This window comes from Diadema antillarum, unplaced genomic scaffold (assembly GCF_040938485.1).
Source record: "Diadema antillarum isolate AM-2024a unplaced genomic scaffold, OU_Dant_1.0 scf00000079, whole genome shotgun sequence".
Classification (NCBI taxonomy): Eukaryota; Metazoa; Echinodermata; class Echinoidea; order Diadematoida; family Diadematidae; genus Diadema; species Diadema antillarum.
In genome coordinates, this window is record NW_027270968.1 from 569,543 (window position 1) to 583,488 (window position 13,946).

The 13,946-nt window shown below is 39.1% G+C and overlaps 2 protein-coding genes across 2 annotated transcripts in view; both read left to right on the forward strand.

Annotated features, from left to right (window-relative positions):
• The first annotated feature begins 628 nt into the window (after positions 1 to 628).
• Positions 629 to 4,493, forward strand: LOC139717660 (DNA-directed RNA polymerase II subunit RPB4-like). Its single transcript, XM_071629166.1, has 4 exons — positions 629 to 695; positions 2,644 to 2,824; positions 3,492 to 3,593; positions 4,377 to 4,493. The coding sequence occupies exons 1-4, from the start codon at positions 629 to 631 to the stop codon at positions 4,453 to 4,455; spliced, it is 429 nt and encodes a 142-aa protein (XP_071485267.1). The 3' UTR covers positions 4,456 to 4,493.
• A 4,075-nt stretch (positions 4,494 to 8,568) lies between these two features.
• Positions 8,569 to 13,946, forward strand: part of LOC139717661 (nucleolar complex protein 2 homolog) — a 49,123-nt gene continuing 43,745 nt past the window's right edge. Inside the window, exons 1-4 of the mRNA XM_071629168.1 lie at positions 8,569 to 8,646; positions 10,949 to 11,096; positions 11,649 to 11,900; positions 12,458 to 12,574. Of these exons, the coding sequence (XP_071485269.1) occupies positions 8,585 to 8,646; positions 10,949 to 11,096; positions 11,649 to 11,900; positions 12,458 to 12,574 (579 nt within the window). The 5' untranslated portion in view covers positions 8,569 to 8,584. The remainder of the gene's footprint in view (positions 8,647 to 10,948; positions 11,097 to 11,648; positions 11,901 to 12,457; positions 12,575 to 13,946) is intronic.

Here is a 13,946-nt window from a genome sequence, read left to right on the forward strand (position 1 = left end):
CTTTGTGAACATTTCTCTGTTTATGACTTGTAAATAATTCAGGGCATATCCAAAAGTTTTGCAACAAGCGAAATAAATACAAAGAAATAAATTCAGTAAAGCCATTGGCTCCGATTGATACATATGGGGAAGTGAATCGTTCCAATCTCCAGGTTGAAATAACAGATTTGAGATGGACTTCCTACAAAGATATACATGTCAGGGCCGGCGCAGCCGTGGGGGCCGTTGGGGCTCGGGCCCCCACACTTTTTGTGCACCATACAAAGGAATACATAAGGTGTCATCACTTTGTTAGCTCATGAAAACCGGAAGTGGGCCCCCACACTTTTGGAAACACAGCGCCGTTCCTGCATGTATTATGACATGTTTTTACGACAATTCTAAAACTACAGGCTGAGACAGATCGAGACATTCAGACAATATTTCTTTGATGCTTCGCAAGCACATAGACATAGAGGGCGCTGTATCAAAACGGGCAAATTTACTTTACAGCAACGTTTACACAACAAGCGTAGCACCACATGTAGGCTTTTGTGTACTGACTGCACCGTGTGAACCGAAAATCTACTCATTGCATCGTGCTGTGCTGTGTTTTATGCTATAACCTGTGTCTTGTGTCAGCGGAAGAATGGCTGCGTTTGTTCCCGGTCAAGAGGAACAGGAGGAAGACGCCTCTGAACTCAAATTTCCCAAAGGTAAGAACAATCTCCCCACTCGCTGGATCTGGATTCACGTCGTCCTGAGCACAGGCGACAGGCAGGGCCAGCATGGCCAGCACTCAGCAGGGCTAGCACTCAGCAGGGTTTTGGATGTAAATATGGACATGGTACATGTAACGTTAGTTGTTGAATCTGGACATTTTTTTCTCCTTCGGAAATTGTGTATGACTACATGAGTGCCGTGTAGATTGTCTACCGGTATAGCCTACTGCTTGAGGCTAAATGCAGAAACAGTCTACACTAACGTACAGTAACAGTCGTGTTGTTGATGTTTTTCTTGTGTCCATGGCCTAGCCTCATGCAATGTAACAGCTTACAGCCAGCTGTTTAGTGACACTGATCGACTGACAGTGCAGTATGTAGACGTATTAAAGTAGAAATTATAGATAACAATCCGCAGCTTTAACCTAACTATGACCTTGGTCTACAGTATGATGGGATGTTTCTAATTTTTATGATGATTTCTGTTGTTATTGCAGTGTCAATGTGGATAGACCCTGTCTGGCAGCGTACAAATCCAAATCCAGAGACCCTGAAACAAGAAATATTTGAACAAAAAGAGGAAATTACTGGAGCATTTAAAGACTTCCATTTACAGGCACAGTGCAGTGCAGTGTTGGGCATAATCGTGATATAGTCCCCACCGCTGCCTGTCCGTATTAAATACAACCCTACTTAACCCTATACCCTAACCCTAGTCCACGGGTGCACGCGCACTGTGGTGGGGCCTATGGTGGGGACTATATTATGATTACAGTGTTGCTCATACCTACCTACATAGACAGAAAGATCCGTCTGTCCGGAGGAGTCTTTTATATTTTTCACGTTATCGCTCTCCTCCGTAGACAGACGGAAGGTATTAGTACCCATCGCTGTGTGGATGTTCTTAACCACTGTCTCTATGGAAAATTGGGTGAGGTACCTCGCCCTTCTCGATTGCGTCTTATTCACGGCCCTAGGTCGGCAAATTTAAGCTTGTATAGCAAAATCAACATTTCAAGAATGCACTACACTCACCAGATCAATGAATAATCCAACATTTTGGTAGAATTTTCAACGTAAAACACACATCAACCAGCCCGTCACGTTCAAACAGCAGAAACATACAGTATGAATCTATTAGCCAATCACATGCGAGGTAGTTTCTACGTGTTTTTTTACTAAAGCACGTACCTCGCATGTGATTGGCTTACAGATTTAAAATGGCGACTTACAGCTAGCGAATGGCGATGTTGCGATATGGATAAAATTTCTGCGTTATAACCTAGTTACTGTATTTCGATTGCACAATGTGAGAAATTTACCCCAAATATTGCTACATAATGTGTCATGTCATGTCAAACTTGTTTGAATGTAAACAAGCTGTCTGAAATTTGGTTTATCGTAACGTTTGATCTGTGTGCGACCGCTCCACACAGGAGCCGGAATCATTGACTTCGGTCTGTATACGGAGGGGATCCGTGAAGCCAGACGCAGTCTCCGCGGAACATTCCCCGACGGCCAGATACAGACTGATCTTTCGGTCAAATACCTACCTATATTTGTACCTATGCATACCGAGTCAATGGAAGATTCTGAATGCAGGCTAAGCCTCTGTATTCAGATCCAGGTTTAGTCCTTAAGATGAGCTGGGTCATGACCAGGTGGCATGGCGTCGAACTTAAATTTTATGGGTTCATTGTCCCATGATTTATCCAAAACAACTTCAAAACTGAAGACACTGGGTGCTCATGAGTCATAGACATCATAGTACTAGTAGTGAAGAAGACGTGCTTCTGACAATTGCTTTTTATGTTGCAGCTGTTATCTTTGGATTGATCTACCGAAGTATGATTTCCTCAAAGCATAAATAAAAGATTGTGCAGTTACTCTCTTTATGAAACATTGGTGTGGTAACTTCCATTTGATTTCATGTCCTGTGCAGAGTTTGAGCAGGCGGAAACGCTCCTCATCTCCGAGGTGCGGATGTTGCTGGAGCATCGCAAGCAGCAGAATGAGAGCCAGGAGGAGGAGCAGGAGCTGAGTGAACTCTTCATGAAGACCCTGAGCTACACAGAGCGCTTCTCCAGGTTCAAGAACAGGGAGACCATTGCAGACGTCAGAGGGTAATCAGTCGTTTTCCATCTTCTAAACAAGTTGGACGGCTAATTCTTTCTTTTGCTGTTGCAATGCCTATCACTCTCTGGAATAGGTTGCCAGACAGACTTAGGGCTGAAATTGACACGGACACGGACACTAAGCATTTTCTAAAATTGTTTAAAACTTTAACCTCTTTTCTGATGCATAACCAAAAAGTTATGTAAAGTGCATTATAATCTTTTAGATTATTATGCGCTATATAAATGCAAATTATTGTATCTCTTGTTCTGCAACAACTATGAAAAAGAAATAGCCTAATCTAAACAATCAGTGAAACCATGGAGACAATTGAGTCTTGGGAAGGGGAAAGGAAATATCAAGAGTTCTCCTGCACTTTTTTTTTTCTGAGTAGGTGATTCTTTACTTTAAATGCTCATTAGAATACAGCTGTATAATTATCTGTTGTGATTGCAAGTGCATTTTCTTTTTAGTTCTCTTTACCACTCATGCATAAGGGATCTAGTGATTTTCTTCGCCATCCCAAAGTAGAGACCATATTCCAGTATAAAGTTTGGTTGTTTCACAGGTCTAAGAAACAAAAATAGAGTACAACTTAATCATTTTTTTCTCACATTTTTAGTTCTCAGTTGATATATGCATGCAACGTGTAATTAATTTTTCTTTACTGTTTAGGTTACTACAACAGCAGCAGCCGAAACTTCACAAGTTTGAATTAGCGCTGCTCGCCAACCTGTGTCCGGAGACAGCTGAAGAAGCGAAGGCACTTATACCAAGGTAAAGCAGATTGATTCATGTGATGTGATAAAGACAGACTATGGTGTGTGGTATAAAGATGTTGTATCAATACCAGAGTTGCCAAGTCACCCTGATTCTGCAGGAGGCTCTCTGAAACAAAATAAAATATCTCTTCATTTTATGATAACACAATATAAAAGCTTGCCCAATTTTGGGATTATTATTTTTTTTTTTCACCAATGGACATGCATGTAATACAAAAATATCTTCCCAATTGCTGTGTGGAACCTTCTTTGATTTGATGTGTGAATGTTGGCAGCCCTGTAACATGGGGAGTGATATCATGTGGCATAGATGTGAATATGTGTCTAGATATTCTTAAAAATATCATGTTTTTTAACATGTAATTGTCATCTAAGACTTTGCTCTAAATATTCTTACAAATATCATATTTTCAAATGAAATACAGTAGATGTGCATTTACTGGACAAACAAGGTTACCATGGTGCATGTACTACTAAAAAAACCCACCACATTATGAATTCATTTTTCATCACAGCAGCGTTTGATATACTGGAAACTTCATACAAGTCACTTTCATTTATAAATGAAAGTGTTGTGTGGATATGAAGGACAGAGTCTGACTCATTGTTTGGCTCTATTGCGCTCATTATGTAGCCAATCTGCAAGTGACAAATGAAGGTGATCTGATTGCGTTTTGAAATCAATACTTTAACAGTGCGATAGGAACATTTAATATATGGTTGATGGAAGATATATTAAAAAAGTAGACACTGTTGTTTGTTTTTGCCCCACTTTCAGCTTGGAAGGAAGGTTTGAGGATGAGGAACTTCAAGAAGTGTTGGAAAACATGCAGACCAAGAGGAGTTTCCAGCCTTAGGAGAGAATATCCCCATCACTCATAAAGAACACAACAAAGAAACAAACTTTGTGATGTGCCTGGCTATAGCAGTCATACCTGGTTACTAAGAGCGCACCTCTGTGGCTGTTGTGATCCGGGCAGAACCACCAATTGGTGCTTGATGTTGCACCGGCAGTAGAGACCCGTAGGCTTGAAGTTGGAAACCCATGGTTTTGGAGATTGAGAGCAGCAATGACCCAGATACAGACCAAGGATTTGTGAGATGGAGCATATGATGTGATAGCAAGATATTAGGCAGCTGCATTTCAAGGAAGTGGCGCCCTCAGTATTCCTTCTTTCCTCCAATATTTAGCAGGCAGAAGTTCATCAAAAGGGGAGGAAGGATGGGGGTTGGGGAATGGGGCCATGAGAAGTTCATGGTTCTCTGCCATCTGAAATTGCATTTTGTGTCATTTGTATATCCATATCCAAGTCTAGACACTAACATTTTTCTGTGTTGGCCCATTCGAGCCACTAAAATCTTTGATTTTGACATTTTTGGTGGCACAGAAAAGAAATCTAGGAGCCCAAAATAAAAAGAAATACAAAATTTCATTTTGAATTTATTTGCCCGATCGGGCCACCAAAGGATAACCTTTTTGGAAATTTGGTGGCCCAACATCACTTTTAGTGGCCCGGGGTCGAAATTAATGTAGCCTTGCATATCTCACTCAAATCATTATGTGGGAATTATGTCTGTTGGACATTTCATCTTTTTACTGCAGTGATGGAAGAATTCCTGAAACATTTGTGGAAAATAAGGAAGGAATTCAAAAAGTATAATTCTTTCTTAATGGTAGGATTGGGATTATTTCTTGTTAACTTTGAAGCATGTCCCTCTGATATCGACTTTATTTGCAGATTAAATTTGCTGGAAATGTATTTTCTTGAAAATGAGGACCAATATGTTTAAATGGCATAATGATAATGCATGTCCTATACTGGAGTGAGTGGTATTCACACAATTTACATATAGTAACTTGCCTTATCTCAATATTCTAGAATGGCAACCAAATATCACATTTGCCCTTGCAGTTTTCTGAATGTTTGCATTATTATCACAATATGTGCGGCATCTTACTCTGTAGATTCTAATCATGTCTTAAAGACACTTAATTGTGTTTTTGCATGAAGAAGCAATGCACATTAAAGCTCAAATTTTCTTCATGTGAAGTCTCTTCACACATTGACAAATTTGGGATTGATTAACCTGTGTATATACAGGGAAAACTCCGTATAACGAACACTGCTATAACGAGATATCGGTTATTGCGAGGAAATTTTCCCGGTCCCAAATTTCCTTGCACACAAGTCTATGTAAAATGCTACTCTTATAGCGAGATCGGCTATAACGAAATAACTGCTATAACGGGATAAATTTTGTGATTTCCAAACAAAGAAAAACATAGCCAATCAAACCTGTTATAGCGAGGTAAAGCAAAATGTCTTCGGGTAAAGCTATACTTCGCCTGTGCTGTCATGTTCCAAGATTGTAAAGCTCGATGCGCCAAAAACTGTCTTGTACACACATACATGTACATGTATTTTCTTCATTTCACTCTACAGCTAGCACCACATGTTGTACGTGTATGTGTGTGTGTGTGTGCGCACTGATACATGCAGAAAATGTGGTGGGACGGCCAAATACATGACATCATCATGACGTTTAACAAGTGTGAGGCAATCTGATGCTGTGATCGGCTTTCTACGTAGGGAATTCCCCATCTTCACACACACAAGCAGTCCTAATGTACATACAGAATGTGTCACACACACACACACAGCATTGTGCAGACCATTATTCAAGCTTTCCACACACGACACACACCATACCATAACCACATACCAATCCACAGACGATCTTCACACAATCGCAAGCTTTATAGATTTACAAATTCAAACATCTACAATTAATAAGATAAACATTCTTGATATCGGATTTCATTGGCAAAAAAAAAATATCTTCTTACCCATAAAGGTGAATAATTACCTCACACACATTACCAAGTTATCAGTATTGATTGAAAGATGATGGGTAGTCCCACGTGTGCGAATCAATGTCTTTGTGTTATGCTTTCTTTTATGCCTACTGATATAACGAGATATCGGCTATAACGAGGAAAACGACTCGGTCCCGACTATCTCGTTATATCGAGTTTCCACTGTACTACTAAACTGTAGACAGCATTCAATCTGTGAACACTTTGGTTGGTGTCATAATTGTCAGCAGTAAGAGAACTATTCAGAAGCAATTTATTTTGATGCCTTGTTTTTTGCTGATGCTAGTGACCACTCCTTTTCCATATTTCAATTTTACATCTCTTTTTTGCCAAAGTACTTCCTGCTTCCAAAGTAGAAATTTTTACACAGAAGAAGATGTCTCGATCCCCATTGAGTTCATTAACAGTAGGTGGTTGGATGCTTCTGAACCAAACATGACGTACACTGCACTGCACACCATTGTATGACCTCATGAAAAATGTTAATTCAAAATGTGAGCATCATACTCATATTTTTTGATAATATCTCCTTTTTTTACATATTGAAGTTTTACTTTTTGTAACAGATTCAAAAGGCACATGTGAACACGATAGCCATCTCCAGCAAGCCATTTGAATTTATCCACCTCCCATCTCCCTCTCCCTACTTCAGTGCATTCAAGATAATTTTTGTATGAAATGTGTATGTAGTATTGTACGTATAATCTTCTTCAGGTGTTGAAATAAAACCATGTTTTGTACATACAGTGGACAGTGTACAGACCAAAATATGAATCTATAGTGAAATGGATGATCAGACAGAATTTGTCAAGTATATTTGTTCTGGTGACTGAAGTGAATGTTTCATGAATGGATAATGTCTTAAAACTGTGAACACAATGTACATGTATACATGTATTGCTGATCTGACAGCAATTGATGACAGTTCAAAGCAGTTAGATCTAAAGAATTTATGCATTTCACTTCAGCAACTTCATTTTGTTGCAAGACTGTCGAGTGCTAATAAAAAAGCTTGGCAAGTTAAGCCCAGTGGCTAGGCACAAAAAGAGTTGATAAGATTAGGTTTGATACCGGTACTTTTAGATTTCACGTTCATCCTTCAAGTGTCTAGCTCTATATGTGTTATGAATGAGAAGGTATGTGCTGTGAATTGTATGTTTCTTCCTATCCTTGTGTGTGCATTGGCATGTACATGCTAATGCATTTTTTGTTTTGTTTTGTTTTTGTTTGGGGATGGGGGAGGGGGTAAGAGAGGTGATTGCCCTCATTTGCTTGTTAAACATTGTGTCCAATTTTGCAGAGGGTGGTCAAAGCATATCAATGGAGGTGCAGGGGGTTGGAGGGACGAGGAGACAATTTCAACTTGTATCAAATGTGTCAAGATTAATTGCTATTTGGCTGATATTTAATACATGTCATAACAACATTTACATACCTACACCTCCCACAAGGTCTGAATATTGATAATTTTCTGAGACATTGTCAACCTTACATTATTAGTAAGGAGAAACAGATGGTATCCAGTGTATCACAAACAGTTTTCAGTAGTCTTTTAGTGATTCCACATATCCTCAATGCATAATGATCAAACAAAATGAACAAAAAATCAGCAATATGAGTAATTAGGTAAACAACATCAGATCATGCTACACTGTCATCAACCAATGATTCCATGAAAAAAAAAAAAAACTCAAATAAAAGGACCCTGACAAATGTAAACCACTCAATGATTGGAACCTTTTAGCGAGTGGGTTCTAACCACGCAGTGGTTTTATCATCATTACGGTTTATTACAAAAAGAAAAAGTAATCCCTTTTCTTTATACACTTATTCTCCTTCCCCCTTCCCATCCCCCCCAAAGAAAACAAAAACAAACAAACAAACAAATAAACAAACAAAAAACTGGGCTACTTATGCAGGCACTAATAAAACAAACAGCCAAACAGCCTGCCAAATGCCACATGATCGATTAAGGTTTAGAATGATCGATTATCTTGAAGAATCGATTATACAAAAAGGCACGTGTGTTACGTATTTTCTACACACGCACGCTTTTCAAAGAAAGAAGATCTAACAGTTAGGCCAGGGTTTCCTATATCACATTGATCATGGCGCGTGGAAGTGGAAAGAAGACGAATAAGATGAAGACAGCTGGGAAAACCAAGAAAAGGTAAAGTATTCATATTCTTGAATTAGAAAGTCTGTACCCAATGACTTATTTTTGACCGTCATCATGCCTGGTAATCATGAATTTCGGGTGAGGGTTAGGAAAGACACACACGAATTCCAATACCTGGGACTATACAGACTCTTGGTATGGTAATGCTGCAGCTGGCTGGTAATGTTTAACCAGACCATGATGTTAGTTAGAATTTCTAGAACAAGTGAAGTGGAGTGCAATTGTAGAAACTAAGTCTGTGACTCAAAAAGTTTTTAGATGGAGTGGTGTGCGAGTTGGTAGTGGAGATATGACATGGGTCATTGATTGTTAATGTTATTTGTTAATACTAAATATTCAGTAAATAATAGTAATACTAGAGTAAAATATCCCGTTTGCGGCAGTTTAAGCATTGTTAAGAGTTTTTCCAACTTGTAAACAAATCAGGCAAATTATTTTCAACCATGTCATATATCATAGACAAGATTATTCATTAACGCAATTGTTTTCATGAAAGAAATTTACCATTGACCAACGTAGTTTTCATGATTTACCAGGGCAAAACCCGGCACAATTTTCGCCGATAAGGCGATAGGCCATAGGCGATATGCGACGTAGTATTTCTGCTTGCGGCACGATGTACAATCCCTAATATGCAATACGCGCGTGCTCCGCGATCTTCAGCTGAACGCCTTCACATGTCTCGCGAACATTGCGTAAGCGCCAATTCCCATTGCGAAAGCACGTGAAAATAGCGTGCGCACATGCATTGGCCGCAAACAAGATCGCAATTCTGGCGGTGTTGTTGATGTCTTTCTCGTGTTTTTCTCATTTTTTTTCGATGGTAACATCCACTTTCCGAAAAAAATGGCGGCCCACATCGGCTCGCGAAAATTCTATTTTACGTGAGGATATGTTTTCAAAATCCATGAACATCGAGAAAACGACAAAAAATCCAGTTTCTTGGACCATTGTTTCTTAACTGTCATGTTAAGAAGTACCGAAAATTTCATTTTGGATGCGATATGTTGTCATTTAGGTGAGAAAATTTCACTTTCGTCAGAGATCGTGCTCATTTTATCGGTTGGTTTTTGTTGATTGCTAGTATGTTAGTATATGTGTAGTGTGCATGTAACAGTGCAATGCTGTGTTTAGCTGTATATTACCGTGTATGTTGTACCTGCCGCGAACGGCTGCACGGCCGCTTACTGACGCAGTTACTCTAGTGACCGTAGTGTAGAAAAGGGTCTAGGAAGTACATGTAGTATGTATCTATATCTACTGACTGGTCTGTTGACTGTAGGCCTACTAGCGGGATTTCCAAGTTCTGAGCTTATCAACAAAATTATGTCCATTTTGATTTAACTTTGTGTTTTTTTAACAGTTGAGTTAGGTCCCATAAATTAATATTAACAGGGAGTGACAAAGCTTGAATGATGTGCACTGCACAATTCAATTGGAATGTAAAGTCAGACTAAAGTTTATCCTTTTCATTTAGCCTCTATTGTTTTCTTTTTTCTTCAGCTTCTTCTGTAATTTTCAAACTATCAAATTAAATTTAAAGGGCTATCTGCTAACCTGATGCAGCCTATCGTGAAGATAAATTTGACTTGTGTTTTTTTTAATGTTTGCGGGGGGGGGGGGGGGGGTGTCTCTAAATGGAGTAAAATCAGCTCAGGACAGGAGAAGCAGAGAGATGAAGATTCAATTCTATATTAATTGATAACACATTTACCACGCTCCAATTTGGATGATTATTTATCCACATGGATTACGATAAGAAGAGTCAGAGTATCAAGGCTGTACTAAGTTAAGGCCTAGAAGCACTTATGTTTAGTGTAACCGTTCTCTGCAATTCAATTTTATATATTTCCCGTGTAAACTTTATTTGTGCATCGTCTATCCAAAGATCTGTTGTTTTCTGTTGTTAGATAACATTTCTTTGATGGCTATTTGAGTCACCTTGTTTATTTGTGAAGTGTATCCCTTGAGGCTTGACATTGTTTAACATAGTCTATATATATTAGAAACCCATGCAATGCTTAAAGTAACCTACACAACCTGGTCCCTGTTGGATCTTTCACAGGGCGGAGATCCACAATCCGCATCCCATCTTTTTAAAATCTGTAATATGTAACGAAATAATCAGTAAATGAATAGTTTTACATCGAAACAAAAAGAGTGTAATTTCTCTAATATTCTTATGGATGCCTTGCTCTGTTCTGGTGTACCTTTACTAATTATTTTCATCCATTTCAAGACATCTTTTTAATATCTCTATGTAATCTCTTTCCATGATTATCCATATTTTCAGTAATCTGGCGGATATGTCAGTTGAAGAGTTGATGGCTGCAGACTTTGACTCCGAAGATGAGCCAGCAGAGAATGGGGAGAAGGATGAAGAAGAGAATGAAGACGGGAAAAGTCAGAAAAATCAGCCCAAGCTTGGATTTCAAGGAAGAGCAGCAAAGCGTCAAGCCCAGGGGAAAAGGTGTGATGCTAATTATAATCACTTAATTGTAATTTGTTTGATGAAATATTTTTTGTTTAGTTAATTATTATCTGGTAACTGAAATTAGCAGTGAAGAAAAATTGAGACCACTGTTGTTGTTTTTTAATTTTGATGACTGAAATGAGTAGGCATCGATCAGTGTGAATTACTTTATGAGGAATTGTCCTTTTGAATGAGGTTGATCAATTATCACTCTTTACAACCAAGAACCACTTGCCTTAACAACAGCAACATGAAATTCTTCTATACATACATAGAACAAATATTGATATCTGTTGAAGTGCAGGACCTTTAATACTAGGTCAGTGCAAAATGTTAAACTCTGAATGAAACTACAATCATACTTCGGGATATTGAAAATCCGTAAGCACATGATTTCATGGCTATTTTAATAGTTCATACCATTAATCTAAAAAGTGTTATTTTTCTCACTATCGTTTCTTATTTATACTTTATTATTAGGTGAATTATTAAAACATTGATTCATATTTGTAGTGAAAAGTCTTCGAGCATTGGGAAGCACAAGCAGTCGCTGGAAAAGCTGAAAGACACAGATCCAGAGTTCTACGAGTTCCTCCAGGAAAATGAGGGAGGCCTCTTGGATTTCAACGAGTCCGACGAGTCAGAGCTGGAAAGTGACGATGAAGAGAATGAGGGGACAGATGATGACATTGATGATGATGATGAGGAGGAGGAGGAGGAGGATGATGATGACAGTGACGATGAAGAATTGGAGACAAGCAAACAGGCCGAGGTGAGAAGCCATTCCTGTTGAAATTGATTGAGCTACTTGTAATAGCATACATTCAAACAAGCAAAACAAAGCTAAAGCTTGAGAGCAATGTTGTAGATGCTTGGAACAATTGAATCAATACAAGTTGATCTTTTATTCTCACATTTGTGGAACTGCCTGAAATGGGGCAGTCAAGGAATATACGCAGGGCTCGATGTTAGCGGTGATGCAAACAAGCCACTATAGAAAAAAGGAAGTGTCGAGCCGTGGCATTTGCTGCACGAAAATTATTGAATAGTTTGCCCCTGTGGCATTTTGAGCCTTGGATTCTCACCATGACCCTTGTAGAGAATTCAGCCATGAAACTGAAAACCCAATGCCAAGAGGTGAATTTCCTCCCTGAGGAAACTATTCCAGACAACAAGTAGCAAGTTCTGTATTTCACAAGACAAAAACAGAGAGTCCAAGGACATATTTTTGCAGAGAAAGAGATGTTAAAACTTGCAAAAGTCCCCATAAATCTGCCCAAATCCTGTCAAATACAACAGTGTTTTCCCCCTTTTGTGTGTTTCTATCAGCTGGACAGTGATGAGGAGGACTACGTGGATGAAGACGATGAGGGGAAGAAGAGGAAGGGAAGAGCTGGGATTTCTGTCTCTCTGGCTCTGGTGGACAAATGGAGGCAACAGCTAGAGGTGAGTGACAGCACTCATAGATCGTTGTGAAGTGTAATCGAATCAGATCCGGAACATGCTGAAATTTTCACTGTTCTATTTTTGTGAATTTAGCAACTGCCTTTGAATCACAAAAATAGAAACACACAAATACGAAAACATGCAAAAACAATTATGACACATGAATATGTCATTGAAAAAATATTAAGCCATGCCAGTGCTGGCTTGCACACAACTAGTAGCTACCGTAGGTCTAGCATGCTATGTGGGCCATGATGTAATGATGTCTGGGGAATTACAACATGCTAGTGCAGTAGGATCCCTACTCCGATTGCAGAACTCACTATGGACAGGGAATCTATAAGTAAATGCATTCAGTACTAGTATTGTCACTTGTCACCTTATTCTCATTTATTTTGTGAAAGGTGAAATAACAATTACTAGACTCTGCAAAATTGATAACATGCGAAAATGTCCAGCACGTAGCAATCCCCAAAAATATCTGTACGTGAAAGTTTCAGCTTGCTGAGTAGGCTGCACAGCACAGTAATTTAAGGGTGACTGTCTGTGCAAGGCTTTTGTGATGAGGTAGCTCTGCTTTGACCCTAACTAGGCCGGGCTATTTAGGAAGATGATATGGCCGGGGGGGGGGGGGGGGGGGGGGGGGCTCCCAGGCCCCCACTCCAGATCTCGGCCGTCGACCGCGTGATCGCTACGAAAATTAGCACACACATAGCCTATGACGTATTCTAAAGTACCGTGAAATTGATTTTTTGAAGAATTATCATTTATGCTAAATTATGCTAATTTATGCATAATGATGCATGAAATCAGACAATTTGGTATTTATAAATCACTAGATAAAGCTCAAAACAGGCGCATTTTTTGTGTAGATATTCATTTTAATGTCCTTAGCAAATGTATGCAAATGTAATGTGTTTCATTGTTTTTTGGATGAAATTTGTCTGCGACATTGTTCCGAAGAAGAAAATATGTTATTTATTGATTTTACTCAATAAAACCCCAAAATAATCATGCTTTTATGAAATTTGCCTGTAAACACAGTTTGCATTGAAATTGTACATGAATTCACGTTTTTGAGCAATTTTTGGTCTGACATGCACGTACATATTTATGCGCAACTTTGGAACTGCGCACCCGGGCATCGCAAAATTTGGTGTCAAAAGATGCAGGAGACTCGAAAGAAAAAAGTCATGAAATGTCGCGGCGATAGCTTTTCGTGATAGCGATACATCGCGCGAAACGTCGAGGGGGGGGGGGGCCTCGGAGGCCCCCCCCCCCCCGGCCTAGTTAGGGTTAAGGGTCATTTGATTAAGCATTTGGTTTTTTTTTTTAATCATTTAATATCAACTGCTAATGTTATTTGATCCAT